Source organism: Cebidichthys violaceus, unplaced genomic scaffold (assembly GCF_023349555.1).
Source record: "Cebidichthys violaceus isolate CVI_PGR_0920_01 unplaced genomic scaffold, fCebVio1.0.p SCAF_25, whole genome shotgun sequence".
Taxonomy (NCBI): domain Eukaryota; kingdom Metazoa; phylum Chordata; class Actinopteri; order Perciformes; family Stichaeidae; genus Cebidichthys; species Cebidichthys violaceus.
In genome coordinates this window covers 1419958-1440494 of record NW_027176428.1, presented here as the reverse complement: position 1 = coordinate 1440494, position 20537 = coordinate 1419958, and the positions used below count along the sequence as shown (strand labels likewise).

Here is a 20537-nt window from a genome sequence, read left to right as displayed (position 1 = left end):
ATTTCATTTTATGTAGGTGTGCTGTGACAATTAAAATAACGTGTCAGCATCAAGACTATAGTCTTCAGCCCCAATCACTGAACGGATAAATTGCCTCAAGTGACGTCACTTGAGGCAATTTATCCGTTTTTGTGCAGCTCCCTGTGAAGCCACAAAGATATCATATCTTCTTTTTTGTCACATACGCATTTAATAATGTGACAGTTCATTTAGTGCTTTACGTTTCTACCAGCATCAAAGCACAGACAGGTTCGGAGTTTTTAAACCTTCGATCTGAATGTCCTCGGTAGTAGATGCCTCCTCCCTCCTCCCTCACTCAGCTGAAGTCATCCTGGCAGCAGCGTCCTCTGTGGATCCAGCAGGAGCGCTTCCTGCGGACGGCCGTCCGTCCTTCCGTCCCACTGAGCTGTGTTGTTGCCAGTGGCCCCTGGTGGAGCTGTTGCTGCCGCTGAGCATGTGCTCGGCTGCTCCGCAGAGAGGTACTCAACTGTTGGCCCCACAGGACATAAGGGACGCTTCCCATCAACACACATGTTGCGGACATGAATCGCTGAGCGCACGGCTCCAACTCAAAGAGGTAAGAGTGCAAGTTTTGCTCAATAATCCAAGTGTTGGTTTTTTTATTCTGCGATGTATATTTTGTCGGTGCAGCCGTTTGTCCGATAAAGACATTTTAGTGTAAAATTGCGCATCCGCTTGGTAAACAGTTGGCAGGCAGCTCCGACCGATCCAGTCCAACAATAACTTCAGTCCATTGAATCATTTTCTATAATAGTAACGTGTGCTTTAATTTCAAACGTTAAAACGCCCTTTTTTAACTTTTCCCTTATAGGTTAGTTGAACTTTTACGCAGCGTATTTTACTCCATAACCGTTCGTGTGGCTATTTTACAAAATCCCTACAAACTGTAAACACTATATGGTAATGCATATTATGTCAAACTCTCTGTGCATATTTGATGGTAAGATGGATAGGCTGCTTGCATTCCTCCCGTGCAGTGCACAGCACACCGCCCTGTGTGCTGTTTGGCACAAAGCGCTCCACGAAATATCGATTTAGCAGAGGAATCCGGGTTTTATTCGAACCCACGGGCTGTATGTGGGAGTAGGTGCTTGACACAGTTACGGGCACTGAGGCTGTATTTCTCCCACGCTCCCGAGGGAGTCCTCCTCAATGCAGTCCGCTGGAAACATCTCACCATGCATACCGTCAAAGCGTGGTTCTCTGTTTGGATGGTGTTTGCGATGTTTTTTTTTTGCATTTTGTTGTGTGTGCCAACGGCCCAGGGGCCAAATATCACTTAAAATATCTTTAAAATGTCTTAAACCTCTCGTCATCGATTCTCACTTCCCGTCAGGATCCGTTTGTTGATAGGTCTATCTGTCCATCCTTAGGAAGAATCAACAATAACAACTTACATGAAATAAGGTATAATTAAACCTTAAGGATTAATTGAAAGTGAGAGTGATGAACTGAAGTTAGTACTTGCCATTAATTAGTCTGTTAAACTATTCAGTTTCTTTAAAGTTACTACAATTGCGCTGAGGACTTTACCTTAATCTGAAACATTTTAAGGTAAACTCAAACGATTTTGTTTCCTCCAGGTCCGTCTTGATTTATTTAATCCAAAATGTGGTTTTCAAGTTCAATCAACCTGTCGATCAATGATTTATCTGGTTCAAGTTTATCAACTGTAATTATTTACTGGTTTTCTTACTCTTATTTTGGATAACTTTTTTGGTTTTGGACTGTTGGTCGGCAAAAACAAGCAATTAATAGTCTTCACTTTGGGTTCTGAGAAATAGTGACTGGCATTTTTTACTATTTTCTGACTTTTTTTATCCAAATGATTCATTGAGAAAATAATGACATTGATAATGACAGTTATTGTTACATTGTTTGAGTATTAATGGTGTTTGGTAATGCCTTTGGGGTTAGATAGGCCAGTAAGGCTGTGGACGGCTTTGATTGTGAACATGAAGGAGGAAAACCAAGTCCCGCTGGACACATGAAGACAGGGAGTGTGTCTGCCTGTGTGCCAATACATCACCCTCCCCTCTCTGTCTCACACACAAATTATTAAATTGTCTTCTAATTGACTCCTTCTGCAGCTAAGTAACCTCCTCGTATTTCACCATGTGGCTTTCTGTTCAGCATCTGTCATCTGTCAGTAGCAACACCCTTTTTTTTCTCTTGTCTCCCATTTCTTCTTTTCCCCCACTTTCCTTCTCTCTGCTTTTTCCCCAAGCTTAGGTTTTTCAATGGTTGGTTATTTAGGTCCATATTTCAGCTTGGCAATAAATAATTCAGGTAACAGGACAACACAAAGGTCCTCAGTGAGAGCCTGGATGCTTTGCTCAAACCTGAATTGCCCGACATTTGGAGAATATGTCTGCATAATGGATTTGTAGTGTATTTTGACTGAAATGGCGATAGGTGCACTCACTGAGTGTTCAAGTTACTCTCAGATTTCTCCTCAGGGGTCACTCAAAGAGATACATACATTAAAAATGAGTCTCCTGCTGAAGAAGCTGAGGTTTTTGCTTGATTTTACTCCCCCTCATATTTTCCCTAAAAGCACTCTCTGTATTTCTCCATATTTCATGCCGTCCTGCTGGCTTTTTCCAGCTGCTCCTCAGCTCCATTATGAAATGAGCCAAAATATTTATGACTTGGACCGAAATGATTATTGGATTGCTGCATTGGAAGTCTGGATGCTTTAACAACAGCCACAGTTAAGGGCAGTAAAAACCCTGGACAGAGGGTCAGTAAACCACTCAGAGTGAAGCAGATTCCTGACCCTGACCATATCAGTGACGGTTAAGAGTGTTCTGACGTAGTTTGTGTGTATTTGTTTGTGTTGATCATGAGACAGTGTTGTATTGTCTAGAACTGGCAACTTATTTTTTCATTGAACAAAGTTTTTAATATTTTGAAGAGCCTAATCAAGTCAAACAGTAACTTGAATTCTCCTCACTTTTTGTGGAGAAATTCTAAACTTTACTGATGCTCCCCTTGTGCGTCAATATCAGACGCCGAGAGGCGTCTCAAACCGTCGTTATTTGACATAGCTTAGCTAGCTAAAATTAGCACTGATTTCCCGTTGTTTTTCATACATGTTACTTTAACACCTGCCTGAATTTCAATGTATTTAGGCCCCTAGAAAAAGAAAACACCCCACATATCATGGTGTGATAGGCCTCTAACAAACAACTCAACACCACTACAATTTAATGCAATAATAAAACAGCTCTGGTGTATATAAAAACATTAAGAACACTTAAATCACACATCGGCTCTCGAGGAACGAAAAATTCAAGTTGAAAATCTTTATTGATATCTTCATTGTGTAATTTATCGAGAACAAAATGATGTATGAATGGTCAATGGAAACCAAAATCATTAACCCCTTGATGGCTGGATTCAAAATCATAGTGAAAAATAGAAATCACGACTGATCCAACTTTCATCACAACAACTCAATACACGATAATGTGGCTCAGTAGTGTGTATGGCCCCCCACGTGCCTGTATGCACTCCTGAGACAACGTCTGGGCATGCTATTAATTAAACGGCGAATGGTGTCCTGGGGGATCTCCTCCCAGACCTGGATCAGGGCATCAGTGAGCTCCTGGACGCTGTAGTGCTACTTGGCGCATTGATACATATCTGACAGCAGTCAGGGCACCATTGGGTAGCACATGGAGATTTAGCGACCCTCCAAGGATATGCCTCCCCAGATTACTGTCCCACCGCAAAACTGGTCATGCTAGACGATGTTGCAGGCAGTATAACGTTCGCCACGGCGTCTCCATGTCTCACGTCTGTCACATGTCCTAATTGTGAACCTGCTCTCATCTGCGAAGAGAACAGGGGCGCCAATGGCGAATCTGTCAATTCTGATGTTCTCTGGCAGATGCCAATTGAGCTGCACAGTGGTGGCCTGTGAGCACAGGTCCCACTAGAGGATATCGAGCCCGCATGCCACCCTCATGGAGTCTATTTCTGACAGTTCGGTCAGAAACATGCACATGAGTAGCCCCACTGGAGGTCATGTTGGAGCAGATACTGATCCATCTGCTGGGTTGTTGCCCTTCTATGGCCCTGTCCAGCTCTCCTCATGTAATGGCTCGTCTCCTGGTATCTCCTCCATGATCTTGAGACTGTGCTGGGAGACACGGCAAACCTTCTTGCGACAACTCGTATGGATGCGCCATCCTGGAGGAGCTGGACTACCTGAATGAACTGCAGGTACCGCCTCATGCCACCAGTAGTGACAAGGGCACTGGCAAAATGCAAAACTAGAGCAAAATCAGCCGAGAAGAATAAGGAAAGAGAAATGGTCTGTGGCCAACACCTGCAAAACCAAACGCTTATTGTGGGTTGTCTTCCTGTTGCCTCTCCTCTCCAACTGTTGTCTCCTTCATTTGCAAGAAAGCAGGTGAAATTGATTCACAATCGCTAACGCTTCCTAACTGGACAGATCGATATCCCAGAAGTTTAATCGACTTGGTGTTTTACTGTGATGATTAAGTGTTCCCTTCATTTTTTTTAGCAGTGTATTACAACCTGATGGTTAAAATCTTCCATTTTCACCCTGATAGGAGTTGATCGAACCTTTTTGAAGGCTGTAATGTCTGATGCCATACAATACACTCACATTTCACACTACAAAGCAATCCAACACCAGACACTATAATACAACTATGTTCACACATTCGTCCTCATAGATAAGCTTCAAAGTTAATTCCTGACATTGGATATAGTATTGGATGAAGCAATTTTAACTGAAGGACCATAATGGCTTTTACTGGTGCTTTAAACCGCATCACATGATCATCAGTGGATGGTTAAGTTGTCATGGAGATACATCTGTTGAAGTGAGTGATATGGTTGAAAGCTCCCAGGATTGTTCTGTTCTATGTTGTCTCAGTCCCAGTAGAGCCTCACAATTATGTGCAAGCCCGCTTCCCGCTATGTGTCCATAACCATGCATTAAATGGACATATTGGCAGTGTAGAACTATTTATTTGCATTTAGAATGGTCACGACTCTTTCCATGATGATACTAATCTTGAAAACGGTGAACGTAATGTCACTGTAGTATTCGTCCTCACATTTGAAGCTTGGAGTTATGCCTCAAAGAGCTGGCGGGTTAAAGGCAGACAACCAGCTAAGTCAGATTCAGTGGGGAAATCTCTATTCAATTCGTATTTGTTTAACATTTCATCTACTGGCAGAGAAAATAATCCCTAACATTTACTACACTGGAAAACACTCCAGCGCTGCTCCAGATGAGACTTTCATCCTCTCTGTATTCATCTACCGCTACAAGACCACTTATACTCAGCAGGTGTCCTGTTGTACAACTGTTTGTGCGGGTGTGTGTGTGTGTGTGTGTGTGTACAAATTTAAAGACGTGCGTTTCTCTCCCAGGCCGACTGTGCTGAGGATGAGCAGTGGCCTGCCAGTGTTTTGCTCTGACTAGACCGTTTGCCTCCATCATGACGCGGTGACTGAAGAGAGTGTTCAAATAACAGCTTGACGTCTCAATAGGGAGTCTTTTTACACTTGTGCGCACACACAAATGCTGGTGGGTGTTTAATGCATAGTAGGAGTGCACAGTGTATGTTCCTCGTGTTAACTCCAGCCTCTCTGTTTTGTCGTTACTCACCCCCTCTCGCTGCAGACTCTCAGACTTGAATGCTGTCCTTTTCTATAGTTGTGTGTGCTTTGTCCTAAGTAAAGTCTGGTTAAAATTCTGCTTTGTGGTGGTCAGCTTAATTTCAAGAACCTGAAGTAGACAACATCTTTCTACTACACATTGTGATGGAAAGTCTTCTATTGTAGTGCGTGTTCTGTAATGGGCCTACAGTGTCATTATACATCCATTAGAATAAATACCCTGAATATTGCCTTTGTTCTGTCCTACCACCGGAGCGTCGTACAGTGTATGAAACTGTACATGATAAAAATGTTATACTTTCCTCACAGCTTCCCTCGTTTGAGTTGAAGTGATTAGATCTTCAGTCACCTTGCTGCATAAGTTTGCATTTTAATGAGGTTAAACTGATTTACTTCTAACTGCTATAAATCTGTGATGTTTATAGAGTTCATGTGAACTCCCATGTGTTATGTGAAGAGAAATATGTGGATATGCTTTACTGATGAATATGTAGATAGCTTAATGACATGACACCAGCAATTTATGTTAGCATGCTAACATGATAAACTAAGGCTACGTTCACACAGCAAGCCTTTGTGTTCAATTCTGAATTATTGATCAAATCTGGTTAGGAATTGGGCCTTTGCTAAGCCCCGCCGCCCGCTGCTGCTCCGTCAAGGTGTCAGAGCTACCATGGAGTCCACACTGTCACTAACTGCACTCACTGAATAAACAGTATCAAATTGTTGGAAACACAAAAATATATTTCCAGGATGTCAAACTGATTCAACAGTGAAGGTGGGTTATAAAGATGAAGATAGAAGCTAAAGCTACAGATCGCAGTTTAAAAGTGAACCACCACATCACCTGATGATCGAGACAGAAGACAGTGAAATTTAGGAACAACAGTGTTCCTGTAAAGTAGGTCTTTATTCACTGTTACAAAGGCAAAAGCAGCATGCGTTTACCTTCAGTATACCTTCAGAAGCTAGCGTAGCAGAGAGGTATAATAACAAAGTCATCACACGCAGTCGTTCGGAAGTAAACATGGAGGCCACTAAATTTAGCGTTTACGCTGACATTAACAAGTTGACCTGTATGGAGGCCAGTGAATTTGTGAGCAGATGATGATGAGGATGGAGAGAAAGAGGGCCACATTTTTTAATTATGGCTTTTTGTGAAGCAATAGATGCTTCTTCTGTACGTAGGTGTGTGTGGATGCAGAGTGGGAGCCAGTAGTGGTGGGAATTTGATGTGATCAATTCCGATATGAGTGTTCAGACTGAGGTACTATTGCAAGAAATCAGACTTGAACTGAAAAGATCAGATTCCATGTGACGTGTAGTTTAAAAAAAACAAAAACTGATCTTAGTCATACTGTATGTACAAAAAAAAATAAATCTGATTTGGGCCGCTTTTGAATGCACAAAAAAACTATATATATATATATATATATATATATATATATATATATATATATATGTATATATATATATATATATATATATATATATGTATATATATATATATATATATATATATATATATATATATATGTGTATAAACATTATACAGATATATTATACATACTATTATAAATCTAACAGTAATCACACAGTGTTAGCACACTGTTGCTGTATTTGATTAAATCATGATCTTTTTTTGTGTGGTTGATGAAAATAATAATATAATATCACTGTATTCCCATAAAATAAAAGACATTACTACTCCAACATTCCTACATTACTATTCATGTGCCTTTCCTCTGCAAGTCTTTTTCACTATATATCAGTTTGACAACCTGTTACATCAGCTTGTCTCACATGAATAGCAAGATTATCTTCCCTGTCGTTTAATCTTTATGCTGCTGCTCCTGGGGATGGCTGGTGTGACTAGCTGTTCAATTATACATGTTATACAGTCTCATGTCACATACGTAGTTTCGGGCTTCCTACACAGAAGAGGAAAACGTTGTAGGGCGTCACTTAGATCTGTGTAGTGGCAGCCGTGGATGTGGTGCACCAGTTTGTGAATTAACCCCCCTGCTGAGGCTTTTACTCTTAAAATGAAAAATTCTTATTAGATCAGTCTCTGCTTGTTTTGTCATGAAGCGTTGTAATTTACATTTTTGTTTCCTTTTTCCTGAACCTGTATTGCCCAGAATTACAATACAATACAATCCCTAGCGACCAGCTTTAAATTGTTACATTCACGTCTGACTGTTTGGGAGATGCAAATTAAGAAATTAGATGGAAATTGGTGATGTCTACTATTTTGCTCCTGAATTGCTGAAATGTTTTAATGTTCTACTTGATTATTCTGAAGAACGATGGCATTAAAACAAAATCCCAAAGCAACAAAACAAGCTTTCACAAACGGGTTGCATACAAAATAACATATTACACATTGTAAGTCTTTACATATAAATAGAACTGAAATGAGATCAAATCAAATGGAGAGACACACAATCAAAAACACAGGATAAGGGATTAGGACCCAGATGTGACGTCAAAAGCTTTGAAGAATGAAATTAATATGCACATTTCTGCATTTTGCACTGAAAATATCAGGCATCAACTGAAGCCAGATATGACCAAGGTTAACATTAATGTATTGTCAAACAATGAAATGTGTTAGGGGGTCTTCACAAATCACATGACTTCATGGTTCTCAACATCATCACCTGACATTACATTTTACAAATATAGTGTCATTGCTTTCACATTCGACTTCACTGCAAGTTCCTTGATGTGATCTTTTCCTGGTTCTCAGTATGTTAGGATCTAAGTGCAAAGCCAGATAATGGTCACACACACACACACACACACACACACACACACACACACACACACACTCACACACTCACACTCACACTCACACACATGGTCACCTGGGCAACTCCCTGTTGAACATCTTCCACTCGCAGGCGACATAATTAGGAAGCCATCTTAAGACCAGCGCCTGGTTTTTCACACTTGACTGCCTCTGGCTTACATTAGTTAGCAGGAGGGGTGGGCGGGCGAGGGGATTCGTAAATACAAAAACGCTGTACAAGACCTAACGCGAACCAACCCAGAGATTGACTCTGGGTCGGGTTTTTCAAAGAGGGAGACCATTCTGAATAACCATCTTGTGGATGAAGAACAGCGTGAAACAGCACAGCACTCTCCAGGGTCAGACATGAGGCACGTTGGATTAGAGCAGGGTCTGGTTGATTGATTTTTCACACTTCTGCTTCACATGAATGCTTTATGCAACTCAACCTTGTAATACACAGTGATGAAACAGAAGTAGAAAACATACCCTTATAAAAAAAAATACTGTTAAAAAATCACACCAATACTCCCTAAAAATAGAACGTACAAACTCAGCACAGCCAAACCATCACTCCCTAGATTACAGGAAAACCTGAGTATCGTATAGAGGTCCAGTCCCCATCAGCTCCTGTGCCATTCAATGACCAGATTGCTTTTTCTTGTGCTAAGCATCTAACCCAGGCAGTCATCATGCTTTTCACTCAGGCAATCATAAGTGGAGCCTTTTGGGACAGAAGCAGCCCGTTGGGTACTGGAGGCGACCAGGAAACCAGCGCCCTGGGACATCTTGTTTACCAGTGATCCTGGCTCGCCCTTCTTTTCTACTTCCTTCTCTTACATTTTCTGTAATCTGTCTCAGCTCTGTAGCAGGCATTTCAGATGTCCTACTTCCAGGTGATGCATGCCCTCTTTTGAACAAGAATCCACTACTTTCCAAATCCCATGTCCCCCCCCCACCTCTCTACCAATTCCAGCCTCTGGGGGAAATCAGACAGTCTGCTCACGAACGGACCAGCTGGAACGTGGGTCAAGCAGAGTGGCTGCAGGGCTGCGCTCATGCACACGTTCAATTTTTTCTCTGGCTGTTTCTCACTTTACTTTCCTCAGTATCCCTCCTTTCATTTCTCCTTACATCTCCATGAGATATCTGTCACAGTTTTAACTAAACCACGAATCTGCTTCCTCACTTGCTTAAACAGTGCTGTAGAAACAGTGCTGTGGCAAAGTGTGTAATTTGCTGATACTATTTTGCAGTTGATCTTAGGGGACTTCCATTTCCTCCCCCATTCTGCTGTTTACAATGCCCAGGGAGAAGAGGAACACATGAAAGTCAACAGAAAAGGCAGACTGAGCACCAGGGAATTAGTTTTTGTCTCCCTTATCTTTTCCGTGGGAATGTAACATGCTTTTGTAGTTGATGTTTTAACTCTACTACTCTACCGTCTCTCTGTCACTAGCGTTGCATCACCAAAGAGCTCGGTGTCACACGTCACACACTTCAATGCGATCACACCTGTGCCCTCATTAATCTAGGCTCTTGTAGTGTAGTTGCCGTGGCAACAGAAACTGAGAGAAAATGAGTCCATCGATAAACCAAATGTCTTGTTTCCAGCAGTTGATAGTCGACAGTTGATCTTTCGTGTTTGTTTGTTTGTTTCCTGTGCTTTCGACTTTTTCGGGTCATCAGCGAATGTTTTAACGTTGCGTTTGTGATTTTCACCTCTTGATGATTTCTGTGATTGGATTCATTCAAGTGATTTCCCACAGGTGCAATCAGTGGCCTCCTGCCTAATCAACTGCGTGTTCTTCAAGATGGGAATTATGGGAATGAACCTGCAATTTATTTAAACGTTTTTTTAAAATCCCCACCAAGGTCCAAATGTTTAAATGTAGTGACTGAAACCACTATCATCATACATTGATCATGCATCCTAATAAGAAGTTATTTTAAAGAAATGTTTGTGCAATATGTATAAAGCTGGAGTCATAAGGTGATTTTGTCTGAAGTACGTCAAAATTACATAAATAATCACATAGACATACACATACTTAGAGATGTGTGGGTGTAGCTATTGCTTGACCAGTAACTGTTGCTACAGTGATTTTGTTGGTCAACCAGCGGAGGTGTTGCACATACAATAGGCTTTGTGCTTGGCAAACGGATACATTGTTGTTTGTCAAAAAACATTTACAGCATGTACAGTAACTCCCCTTAAAATCACATCAACATTTTTTTTTCTTATTGAACAAACAACATGCATGTTAGTGAGCTTTAGAAGTGCTGGTGGACATATGAAGACAAAGAAGAGCAATTCTTTTAATGTGTTAAATGTGCTTCAATAGAGATTGAATTAGTTGTTTTGGTTGTAACTGTAGTTACAAATGCCAACTTACTGTTCTTGTGTTTTAATCACATGCATCTCCCTGAAATCTGCTTCAGGATTGATGTTTACCTTTTGTTTTTTTAGGCAGCTTTTCCTTGACCTCCTTCCACAGTATATTTCAGTGAATTAGATGGAACACTGATACTAAATTACATTTTAATTAAGTGGTTGTCAGTTTAACGGAAACCTTTCAACACTGAGGTTTTTCTCAATCACTTTGGCTCATTTTTTAAAACGGTCTCTATTGCATGTCTGCAAAAAGTAGTAACTCACCCAAAACATTTCCTTAAAATGAAAAGTTGTTTTGTCATCGTGTGAGTCGTACTGGTCAAAAACAGTTTTTTCAGTCATCCCTGGAAAGGTTTCTTATGTACTAAACTCTCTTTATTAGCACTGACTGCTTACTGTACCATAGAAGAATCATTCTTCTATGGTACAGTAAGCAGCAAACTGACATTCTTCAAGAATGTAGGTAAAAGTTCACTGCGAAAAGACAATACTGTAGTACACAGAAAAAGGATATGCACATTTGTACGTACACAGTAAATCTATTTGTTTAGCAATGTTTTACATGTAACGTATTGTGTAATAACGATATAATATTAATGTTTATGGAATACACAAGTATGACTGACAGATTTTGATAATTGAATGTCTCATTTTGCATGTGATGGCTCAAATGACGAAAGAAAGTTTAGAAGTTGTGAAGAGTTTTTGACAATTCAATTCAGTCATGTTATAGACAATTCTTTGAACACTTTGTTTTTACTGATCCACTAAGAGGGCAAGTGATTGGTCTGATTACTTATCTTGATTCAAATGCCCACTCCCAAGAGCTCCAGTACACATTAGCGATGGTCTGTTGTAGCGGCCTGAGGTTCTGACAGCTTGTGTGCAGGTCTCAGGCTGTGGCTGAGCCAAAACGGTAATCAGAGATACTGGAAGGAGACAGATTGAAGGCTGGCCTGATGCATAATGCACCTGTTCAATCTGCAGACGCTGGGAATGATATATGCTTATTTATAACAATTGATCGTAGGTAGGTAGGTAGGTAGACAATGTCTGTTATGATCTCTGTGTTATAACTTTTCTATCCTAGGTAATGTTGAGATGTCTGACTTGCTATGAGAGAGAAAATGTTTTTATTTTTTTCCTCCCCCGTTAATTTTTCATCTGTATGAATTGTGTTTCTGTCTCCGCAGCGCTGTCATCAAGCTGTTATTCATCGCTGCATCATGGAGGCTCAGTCGGGTGCATCATGGGAGCTCATCAACTGCATGACAAATACAATATATGAGGGCTGAGAGGTCGTCATGGAGACGGACAGCTACACCTCAGGCCCAGCCACGACTGACTGGGTTGGGACGGTGGCCGGCCTGGAGGGAATGGGACTCCTTCAGGAGCAGGGAGGGGGGGGCTTGGCCAGCGGCCCGGCGTCCTGGTACACACCATACTCGCTGGGCTTTCAGGTGTCGCTCACCTCCTTCCTCATGCTGGAGCTGGTGTTGGGTTTCAGCAGCAACCTGACGGTGCTGGTGCTCTACTGCTCTCAATCCAATTTAGTGGACTCGGTGAGCAATATGGTGACTGTGAATCTGCATGTGCTGGATGTGGCGGTGTGTGTGCTGTGTCTGCCCCTCACTCTGATGGTTGTGCTGCTGCCTCCAGGACCAAACATGGCCCTGCTCTGCTGCTTCCATGAGGCCGGCGTCACCTTTGCCAGCATAGCCACGGCCATCAACATCCTGGTCATCAGCTTGGACCGATATGACATCTCAGTGCGGCCGGCCAACAGGCTGCTGACCACACGTAGAGCAACGCTGCTTCTGGCCGCTGTTTGGATCACCTCGGTAGCTGTGTTTTTCATCCCGTTCTTGGAGGTGCAGTGGTCCAGTGGAGAAGGAGCAGAGGAGAGAGGGCAGGTGACACCCTTGTCGTTGTCCTCGCATGGTATCAGTGCCGCAGTGGCGCCAGCGTGGCGTAACCAGACACTGCTGTGTGTCGGTGGGCAGGGCTTCCACACAGGTCTGGCTATGTACTACCATCTTATCCTGCAGGTACCCATCTTCTTCACCACGGTGGCAGTCATGCTCTTCACCTACTCCAGAATACTGAGGGCTTTAAACATCCGCATTGGCTCCCACATGAAGAAGGGCCCGCGGTTCAGGGGCCCTTCCGGCAGGGGGCAGGAGGGGCCCCACAAGAGACAGACAAAACCGAAGGCGGGGCTCAGGATGAACGACGGCGGGCAGGTAGGAGGGGAGCAGTGCACCGCAGATGGTACCAAACAACTCTGCCACCCTCCCCTCATTCCTTCCCCCTCCCCCACTCCCACAGCCACCTCCCCCCCTGCCCTGTCCTCCGCCCCCCTCGTGACCTCTGACACAGGCGCTGCGACCGCCATGCCCACCACCATGGGTGTCCAGGCTTCCGTGTCTGCCATCATTGCCCTGAGGAGGGCAGTGCGGCGACACAGGGATCGGCGAGAGCGACAGAGGCGGGTGTTCAGGATGTCCCTCATTATTATCACCACGTTCCTGTGCTGTTGGGCTCCCCTCTCTGTGACCAACATGCTAATCTTGGGTATAGGCCCCAGCGACGCCTTGGTTAGCCTACGCCTCTGGTTCTTGGCCCTGTCGTACGGCACCACCGTCTCCCACCCTCTGCTCTACGCCTTCACCCGACAGAAGCTGCGGCGTGCCCTCCGTACTAAGGTCAAGAAGAGGGTGGTGTCCCTGCTCCAGGTAGACCCTTCACCAGGGGGCACCGTCATACACAACTCCTGGGTGGAGAACAGAAAAACCAGCCGGCAGGTGCGGCTGGAAGCAAGCGAAGGTACTGACCGCTGCCTGGCAGAGGTCCTGTGAGACTGACACTCATGGGCCAGGCTAGTTATTAGTAGTAATTAAAAATAGAGTCACAGGTGTGTTCTGTTATTAAACTCACTGGTGTGTGAAGCCAGTGAAAGAAATAAACACATTTCCAACTCTGGGAGATGTTTTAATGTAACCACCAAGCCCATGCTAAAGACAGCTAACATTCACAGCAGGGACAGCCGGATGCTGTCGGAAACACAGCCTCTGCGGCTGAAGAAAATCATTCAACAGAACACACTCACAAATGTATATAATTTGCACTCTGTCAAATGGTGAAGTCTGTTTACATATGCAGTTGTATGATAGAGCGGTCTCCTAGTGGTGCTTACCTAACCGTTCCAAAGAATGTGTTTAGCTAGCAGATGATCTAGTCTGCCACCCACTCTAATGCTCCAAGGCAGCTTTAAAAATAAAGATTTGATACACTTTGAACAAATAAATACTCAAAAAACTCTTTGAATGTGTTTGACATTGTCTCTGTCTTAGTTCGGCTCTGATGGTATGATGTCTATTCTGAACTCAAAGGGGAACATGTTGGATATCTACAAGCAAGACACAGGGATGATATGAGGATAAGATGTAAATGTGCCAGGGTTTATAATAAAATTCAGTTTTGCTTAAAGCAGTTATTACACGGTCAATGTTACAGTGTTTACAAGAAATCTTGCAAAGCTCTTTTGTATAAATGCAGCTCTTTTGCTCCAAACTTTGTATCGAATGGTGTAATGTCTTATTGATGTTTTGCATATACTGCTTGGAGCAGGTAGGTACATTGATTGAAGTCATAGTTTAACATTTTGGGAAATAGGCTTATTGGCTTTCTTGCAGAGAATTAGATGAGAAGATTGATACTACTGTTACACAAGAGAGTGCTTACAAACTTCTCATCTAACTCTCGGCAAAAAAGTCAATAAGCCTCTTTCCCAAAATGTCTAGCTAGTCCTCTAAATAGTGAAAAAGAAATCTATTTTATTGTATTAAATGTTGACAGACTTATGGGTAAATTCAACTGGTTGTGCTGAATTAGCTAGTCAAGATGACACCGTGAAATCGACAGGTGACCTTTCAATATAATGTAGTCTCATCACCAAAATCGATAATCTAAAAAATAACCATAGAGTTTAATCAACACCTCTCTGAAACATTCTCAACAAAAGCTGAATACTTAGAGCCTTAAGAAAAGTAGTTTTCCTTGTCGGTCTGTTGTTTTGAATTGCATTATAATTATGGGTCTCCATTTTGGGGTTTCGGCATGCTAAAAGCATGCAGTTCTCTTTTGAAATACCATTTATGTACATGTTGTAAATACTGAGCAGATTAAAACGTATTTCATGTGAAATCTACAATACAAGTCACTTAGACTGTATGTGATTATAGATTTAGAGGAGTGGTTCAGTTGCAGCTGGCTCGTCCAAACATGTGGTCCCGTGGGGTCAACTCAACCTTAGTGTACAGCAACACAACAGAGTAACAGAGAGTCACTGCAGCCGAGCGCTGACAGACTGTAGGATTCTTAATAGGACTTGTGTGTGTGTGTGTGTGTGTGTGTGTGTGTGTGTGTGTGTGTGTTCACTGCTCACTGCTCTGATGCTGTACTCACACTGAGGCCACGTGATTTATCTCACACACACACACACACACACACACACACACACACACAATGCATTCTTGAATGTAAACACATGAAAAATTATATATTATATTGTATGTACAGCAAGAATATGCTATCTTTATATAGGTTTTCTTCATGGTGGTGTTCTTATGTGAATGTATCACCATGCAATGTTGAATTATATCAATAAATATGAAATACTGAGGTCTGGATTTGCTGCTTTTTTTTTTCCTCCTGTGCTCACGACTGTATGAATTCATGTATGCTGCCTGCTGTGAGTTTGTTGAATGCCAAAGAGGTAGACTACTGAAAAATTATACAAAGTATACAATACAACCAATGTTTCTGTTTATACAGCCCTGGCCTTGGGTGGAGCTGTCACAACTGTTTTTCCCCCTTACGACCTGCTGTGAGGAGAACAGCATGAGGACAATGTACACCACTGTCCTTATAGCTCACATGATTATTCCCTTGTTACCAGAAGGGACACACGCGGTGATATACGGCTGAGCCAAAGAACGCCATGTCCTCTTGGATTGTTGCAATAAATAAAGATATGCTTGTGTTCAATATGTATTGCTATTCTCTGTGGTCTGTGTTGGGCAGGGTTGGCATGCTGCATATGATACACTGTTTGTGCATTTAGAACAATCAGAAAGCAGCCAATAATAAAATGAGTAGGTGGTGCGATTTGTATGTTAATTTTAGCATTGTCTTGTTACTGTTGGCATGGTGAAATTAAACTCCACTGTTGAACCGGTTTCATACTTTCTGATGAGAAGCCATCCTTCTGTTGAATCCTATTTCAAGTGGGTGCATCCGCGCTCACAACGGGTAGGCACGAGCACCTCCAGTACCTGCCAGTGTTCGTGCCCTGCTCCTCACAATGAGCTATACTGTACGCATTTAGTTGAAAAGCTACCGGCATGCTGTTTGAAAACTTTGCGTGGGCTCTGCGTTGCGTGGGAGTAAGGTGATACAGACCTCTGCAGTATGGGAAAAAGAAGGTCATCCATGTGGGATGAAGCCTGCAGGGCAAAGCAACTCAGCAGCACTTAAAGCTAGCCAGAACATCAGGAAACTGCTGCTACTTTTGATGATTTTGATATTTGGTTAAAGTCATATAACATTTAAATGATGAAAAAACAATTAGCCATTTGGACATTTATTTTAGTGAAGTCAAGATCGAACACAGAACACACACAAAACACACACAGATCAAACACAGAACACACAGAACACAGAACACACACAGAACACACACAGATCACACACAGATCAAACACAGAACACACAGAACACAGAACACACACAGAACACACACAGATCACACACAGATCAAACACAGAACACACACAGATCACACACAGATCACACACAGAACACACAGAACACAGAACACACACAGAACACACACAGATCAAACACAGAACACACACAGATCACACACAGATCAAACACAGAACACACAGAACACAGAACACACACAGAACACACACAGATCACACACAGATCAAACACAGAACACACACAGATCACACACAGATCACACACAGAACACACAGAACACAGAACACACACAGAACACACACAGAACACACACAGATCAAACACAGAACACACACAGATCACACACAGATCACACACAGAACACACACAGATCATACACAGAACACACACAGATCACACACAGATCACACACAGAACACACACAGATCACACACAGAACACACACAGAACACACACACAGATCACACACAGATCACACACAGAACACACACAGAACACACACAAAACACACACAGATCAAACACAGAACACACAGAACACAGAACACACACACAGATCACACACAGATCAAACACAGAACACAGAACACACACAGATCACACACAGATCACACACAGATCACACACAGATCAAACACAGAACACACACAGAACACACACAGATCACACACAAAACACACACAGATCAAACACAGAACACACACGGAACACAGAACACACACAGAACACACACAGATCACACACAGATCAAACACAGAACACACACAGATCACACACAGAACACACACAGAACACACAGAACACAGAACACACACAGAACACACACAGATCACACACAGATCAAACACAGAACACACAGAACACAGATCACACACAGAACACACACAGATCACACACAGATCAAACACAGAACACACACAGATCACACACAGATCACACACAGAACACACACAGATCACACACAGAACACACACAGATCACACACAGATCAAACACAGAACACACACAGATCACACACAGATCACACACAGAACACACACAGATCACACACAGATCAAACACAGAACACACACAGATCACACACAGATCAAACACAGATCACACACAGATCACACACAGAACACACACAGATCACACACAGATCAAACACAGAACACACACAGATCACACACAGATCACACACAGAACACACACAGATCACACACAGAACACACACAGATCACACACAGATCACACACAGAACACACACAGATCACACACAGAACACACACAGATCACACACAGAACACACACAGAACACACACACAGATCACACACAGATCACACACAGAACACACACAGAACACAGAACACACACAGAACACACACAGAACACACACAGAATACACACACAGATCACACACAGATCACACACAGAACACACACAGAACACAGAACACACACAGAACACACACAGAACACAGAACACACAGAACACAGAACACACACACAGATCACACACAGATCAAACACAGAACACACACAGAACACACACAGATCACACACAGATCACACACAGAACACAGAACACACACAGATCACACACAGATCACACACAAAACACACACAGATCAAACACAGAACACACACAGAACACAGAACACACACAGAACACACACAGAACACACACAGAACACACAACACACACAGAACACGGAACACACACAGAACACATAACACAGAACAAGTTGGCTCAGCTGAGAGAGCATTGGACTAAAGCATTTTAAAGTTGCATGCCATTCAAAGACCCCAATGTTTAGGTTTGAGAAATTATTTAAAAAATGTTTGTAGATACGACTTTACTCAACACAAATAAATACAATACATGTTTGTGGATAGTGAAATATTTGTGGATCATAGTAAACATTTGTGGACCGTCTTCTGTGGGGTCCAATGAAACCTTCCATTACAGTTTTTCTTGATTGCTTTGACCTGCTTAAAGAAACTGGGATCCACTCGGTTTTCATCGTCACTGTCTCAGCAGAGCACAAGACACCTCTTGCAAATGTGTTAACCCTTTCTCATTGGATTGACACATTTTCCCCACCCTTTTGCAGAACAGTTAACACGGATGTCATTCAAGCAGTCCAAACTCCGTTGTTTTAGCTATGGTAACCAAAAAGAAACCATCTGTTCCTAACTATTAGAAACTACCTACATCAGTATGAAATCACTGAAGCACCTGTTTGACACTCCTTCACACAAATCTGCAATTAGCAATCAGTCTGCAGGCCTTAAAAGGTGCAGCGTCTGGGTTGTTCTTTGCCAACATGGATGGAAGAGGTCTAAGGCAGATGAGAGTGAGAGTAAGAGGTAGAGGGGTCCGAGGAAGAGGAGTCCGAGTGCGAGGTGGAGGTATAGTTGGAAGGGCTCAGGTTTCTGATGAAATTCGGGCAACTGTTATTGATCACGTTATCAATCATGGTCTTTCACTGAGAGAGGCTGGACAAAGAGTCCAACCTGTGCTAAACAGAAACACTGAAACAACAGCTCTATACAGTTCCATTTCAAAGGAACTCTGACGTTGTGAAGGAGGCCAGATGCCAATATGTGGAGGTAAGGAAACATTACTACAGTATACTGTAATGCCTTGTCATATCATGCAGTTAGAGTCAACTGGAGTCACTTTTCATTGTCATTTTGCCTTTTTTTACTTAGAGAATAATGGAGCTTGAAGCTGAGGGGCCACATCATGTCTTCATTTATGTTGATGAAGCCGGCTTCAATCTCTGTAAAGTAAGGAGACGTGGAAGGAACCTCATTGGGTACAGGGCCACTATCACAGTTCCAGGACAGAGGGGCGCCAACATAACCATGTGTGCTGCCATCTCCAATGATGGTGTCCTATGCCATATCCCCACTATTGGCCCATACAACACCGAGCGCCTCATAATATTCCTGAATGCACTTCATGACAGGCTGATCCCACCTGAGGAGAGAGGGCTGTTGAGGCCTGGCATGCCACTCTTCGTCATTATCTGGGACAATGTGGCGTTCCACCACTCTCGCCTTGTCAATGAGTGGTTTGCAGTACACCCTCGAATGATGATGCAGTTCCTTCCAGCATATTCCCCATTTTTGAATCCCATAGAGGAGTTCTTCAGTGCTTGGAGGTGGAAGGTTTATGATCACCGCCCCTATGAGCAGATGCCCTTGCTGAATGCAATGACTGCTGCTGCCCAAGAAATAGGTGCAGAGGAATGTCAAGGTTGGATAAGGCATGCAAGAAGATTTTTCCCTCAGTGCATTGCAAGAGAGGATATTGAATGTGATGTGGATGAGGCCATGTGGCCCCATCGTCAAGACAGAAGAGACTGAGTATCAATAGTGGCTATTTCTTATACTTTACTGTAATAGATTTTATTTTGGTTTACATGTATTTTGTGTAATATTTAAAGTATTTCAGTTTTCAGCCACAGTTTGAAAAAAAGAATCAATGGAATCAATAAAATTTGCATCAAAGCATTTCTGATTCTGGATCCAATTCTTTGCAAGAAGGCAAATTTGACAACAAATGGCACTGGCATGAAAGCTACGTACAGTAATTGGCTACAATGACAAGCAATGGTGCACTGATTCGCACTGAGTGCTGTATTTTGTATTTTGTTGTCCACTGTGTAATGGTTGATTGGAAGAGCTCATACACTTGTTTGCAAGTTGTGTTGTTTGAAGGCAAAATTTGCTTTTGTTGCATATTTTAAATGTTTTGGCACGGTTAGAGCCTTTTGCAAACAAAATGTGTCATTTCGACCATGAGTGCCACTGTTTCGGCCTGTGTGTTAACTGTTTTGAAAATGTGGAGTTTGAGTTGACTGCTGCATCAAAGCAATCAAGAAAAACTGTAAGTAATCAACAA

The 20537-nt window shown here is 42.5% G+C and overlaps 1 protein-coding gene across 1 annotated transcript; it reads left to right on the top strand.

The window, feature by feature from the left end:
• The first annotated feature begins 203 nt into the window (after nucleotides 1-203).
• On the top strand, nucleotides 204-15828 carry LOC137879662 (G-protein coupled receptor 22-like). Its single transcript, XM_068720559.1, has 2 exons — nucleotides 204-577; nucleotides 12068-15828. The coding sequence occupies exon 2, from the start codon at nucleotides 12179-12181 to the stop codon at nucleotides 13730-13732; it is 1554 nt and encodes a 517-aa protein (XP_068576660.1). The 5' UTR covers nucleotides 204-577; nucleotides 12068-12178; the 3' UTR covers nucleotides 13733-15828.
• Nucleotides 15829-20537: the final 4709 nt, after the last annotated feature.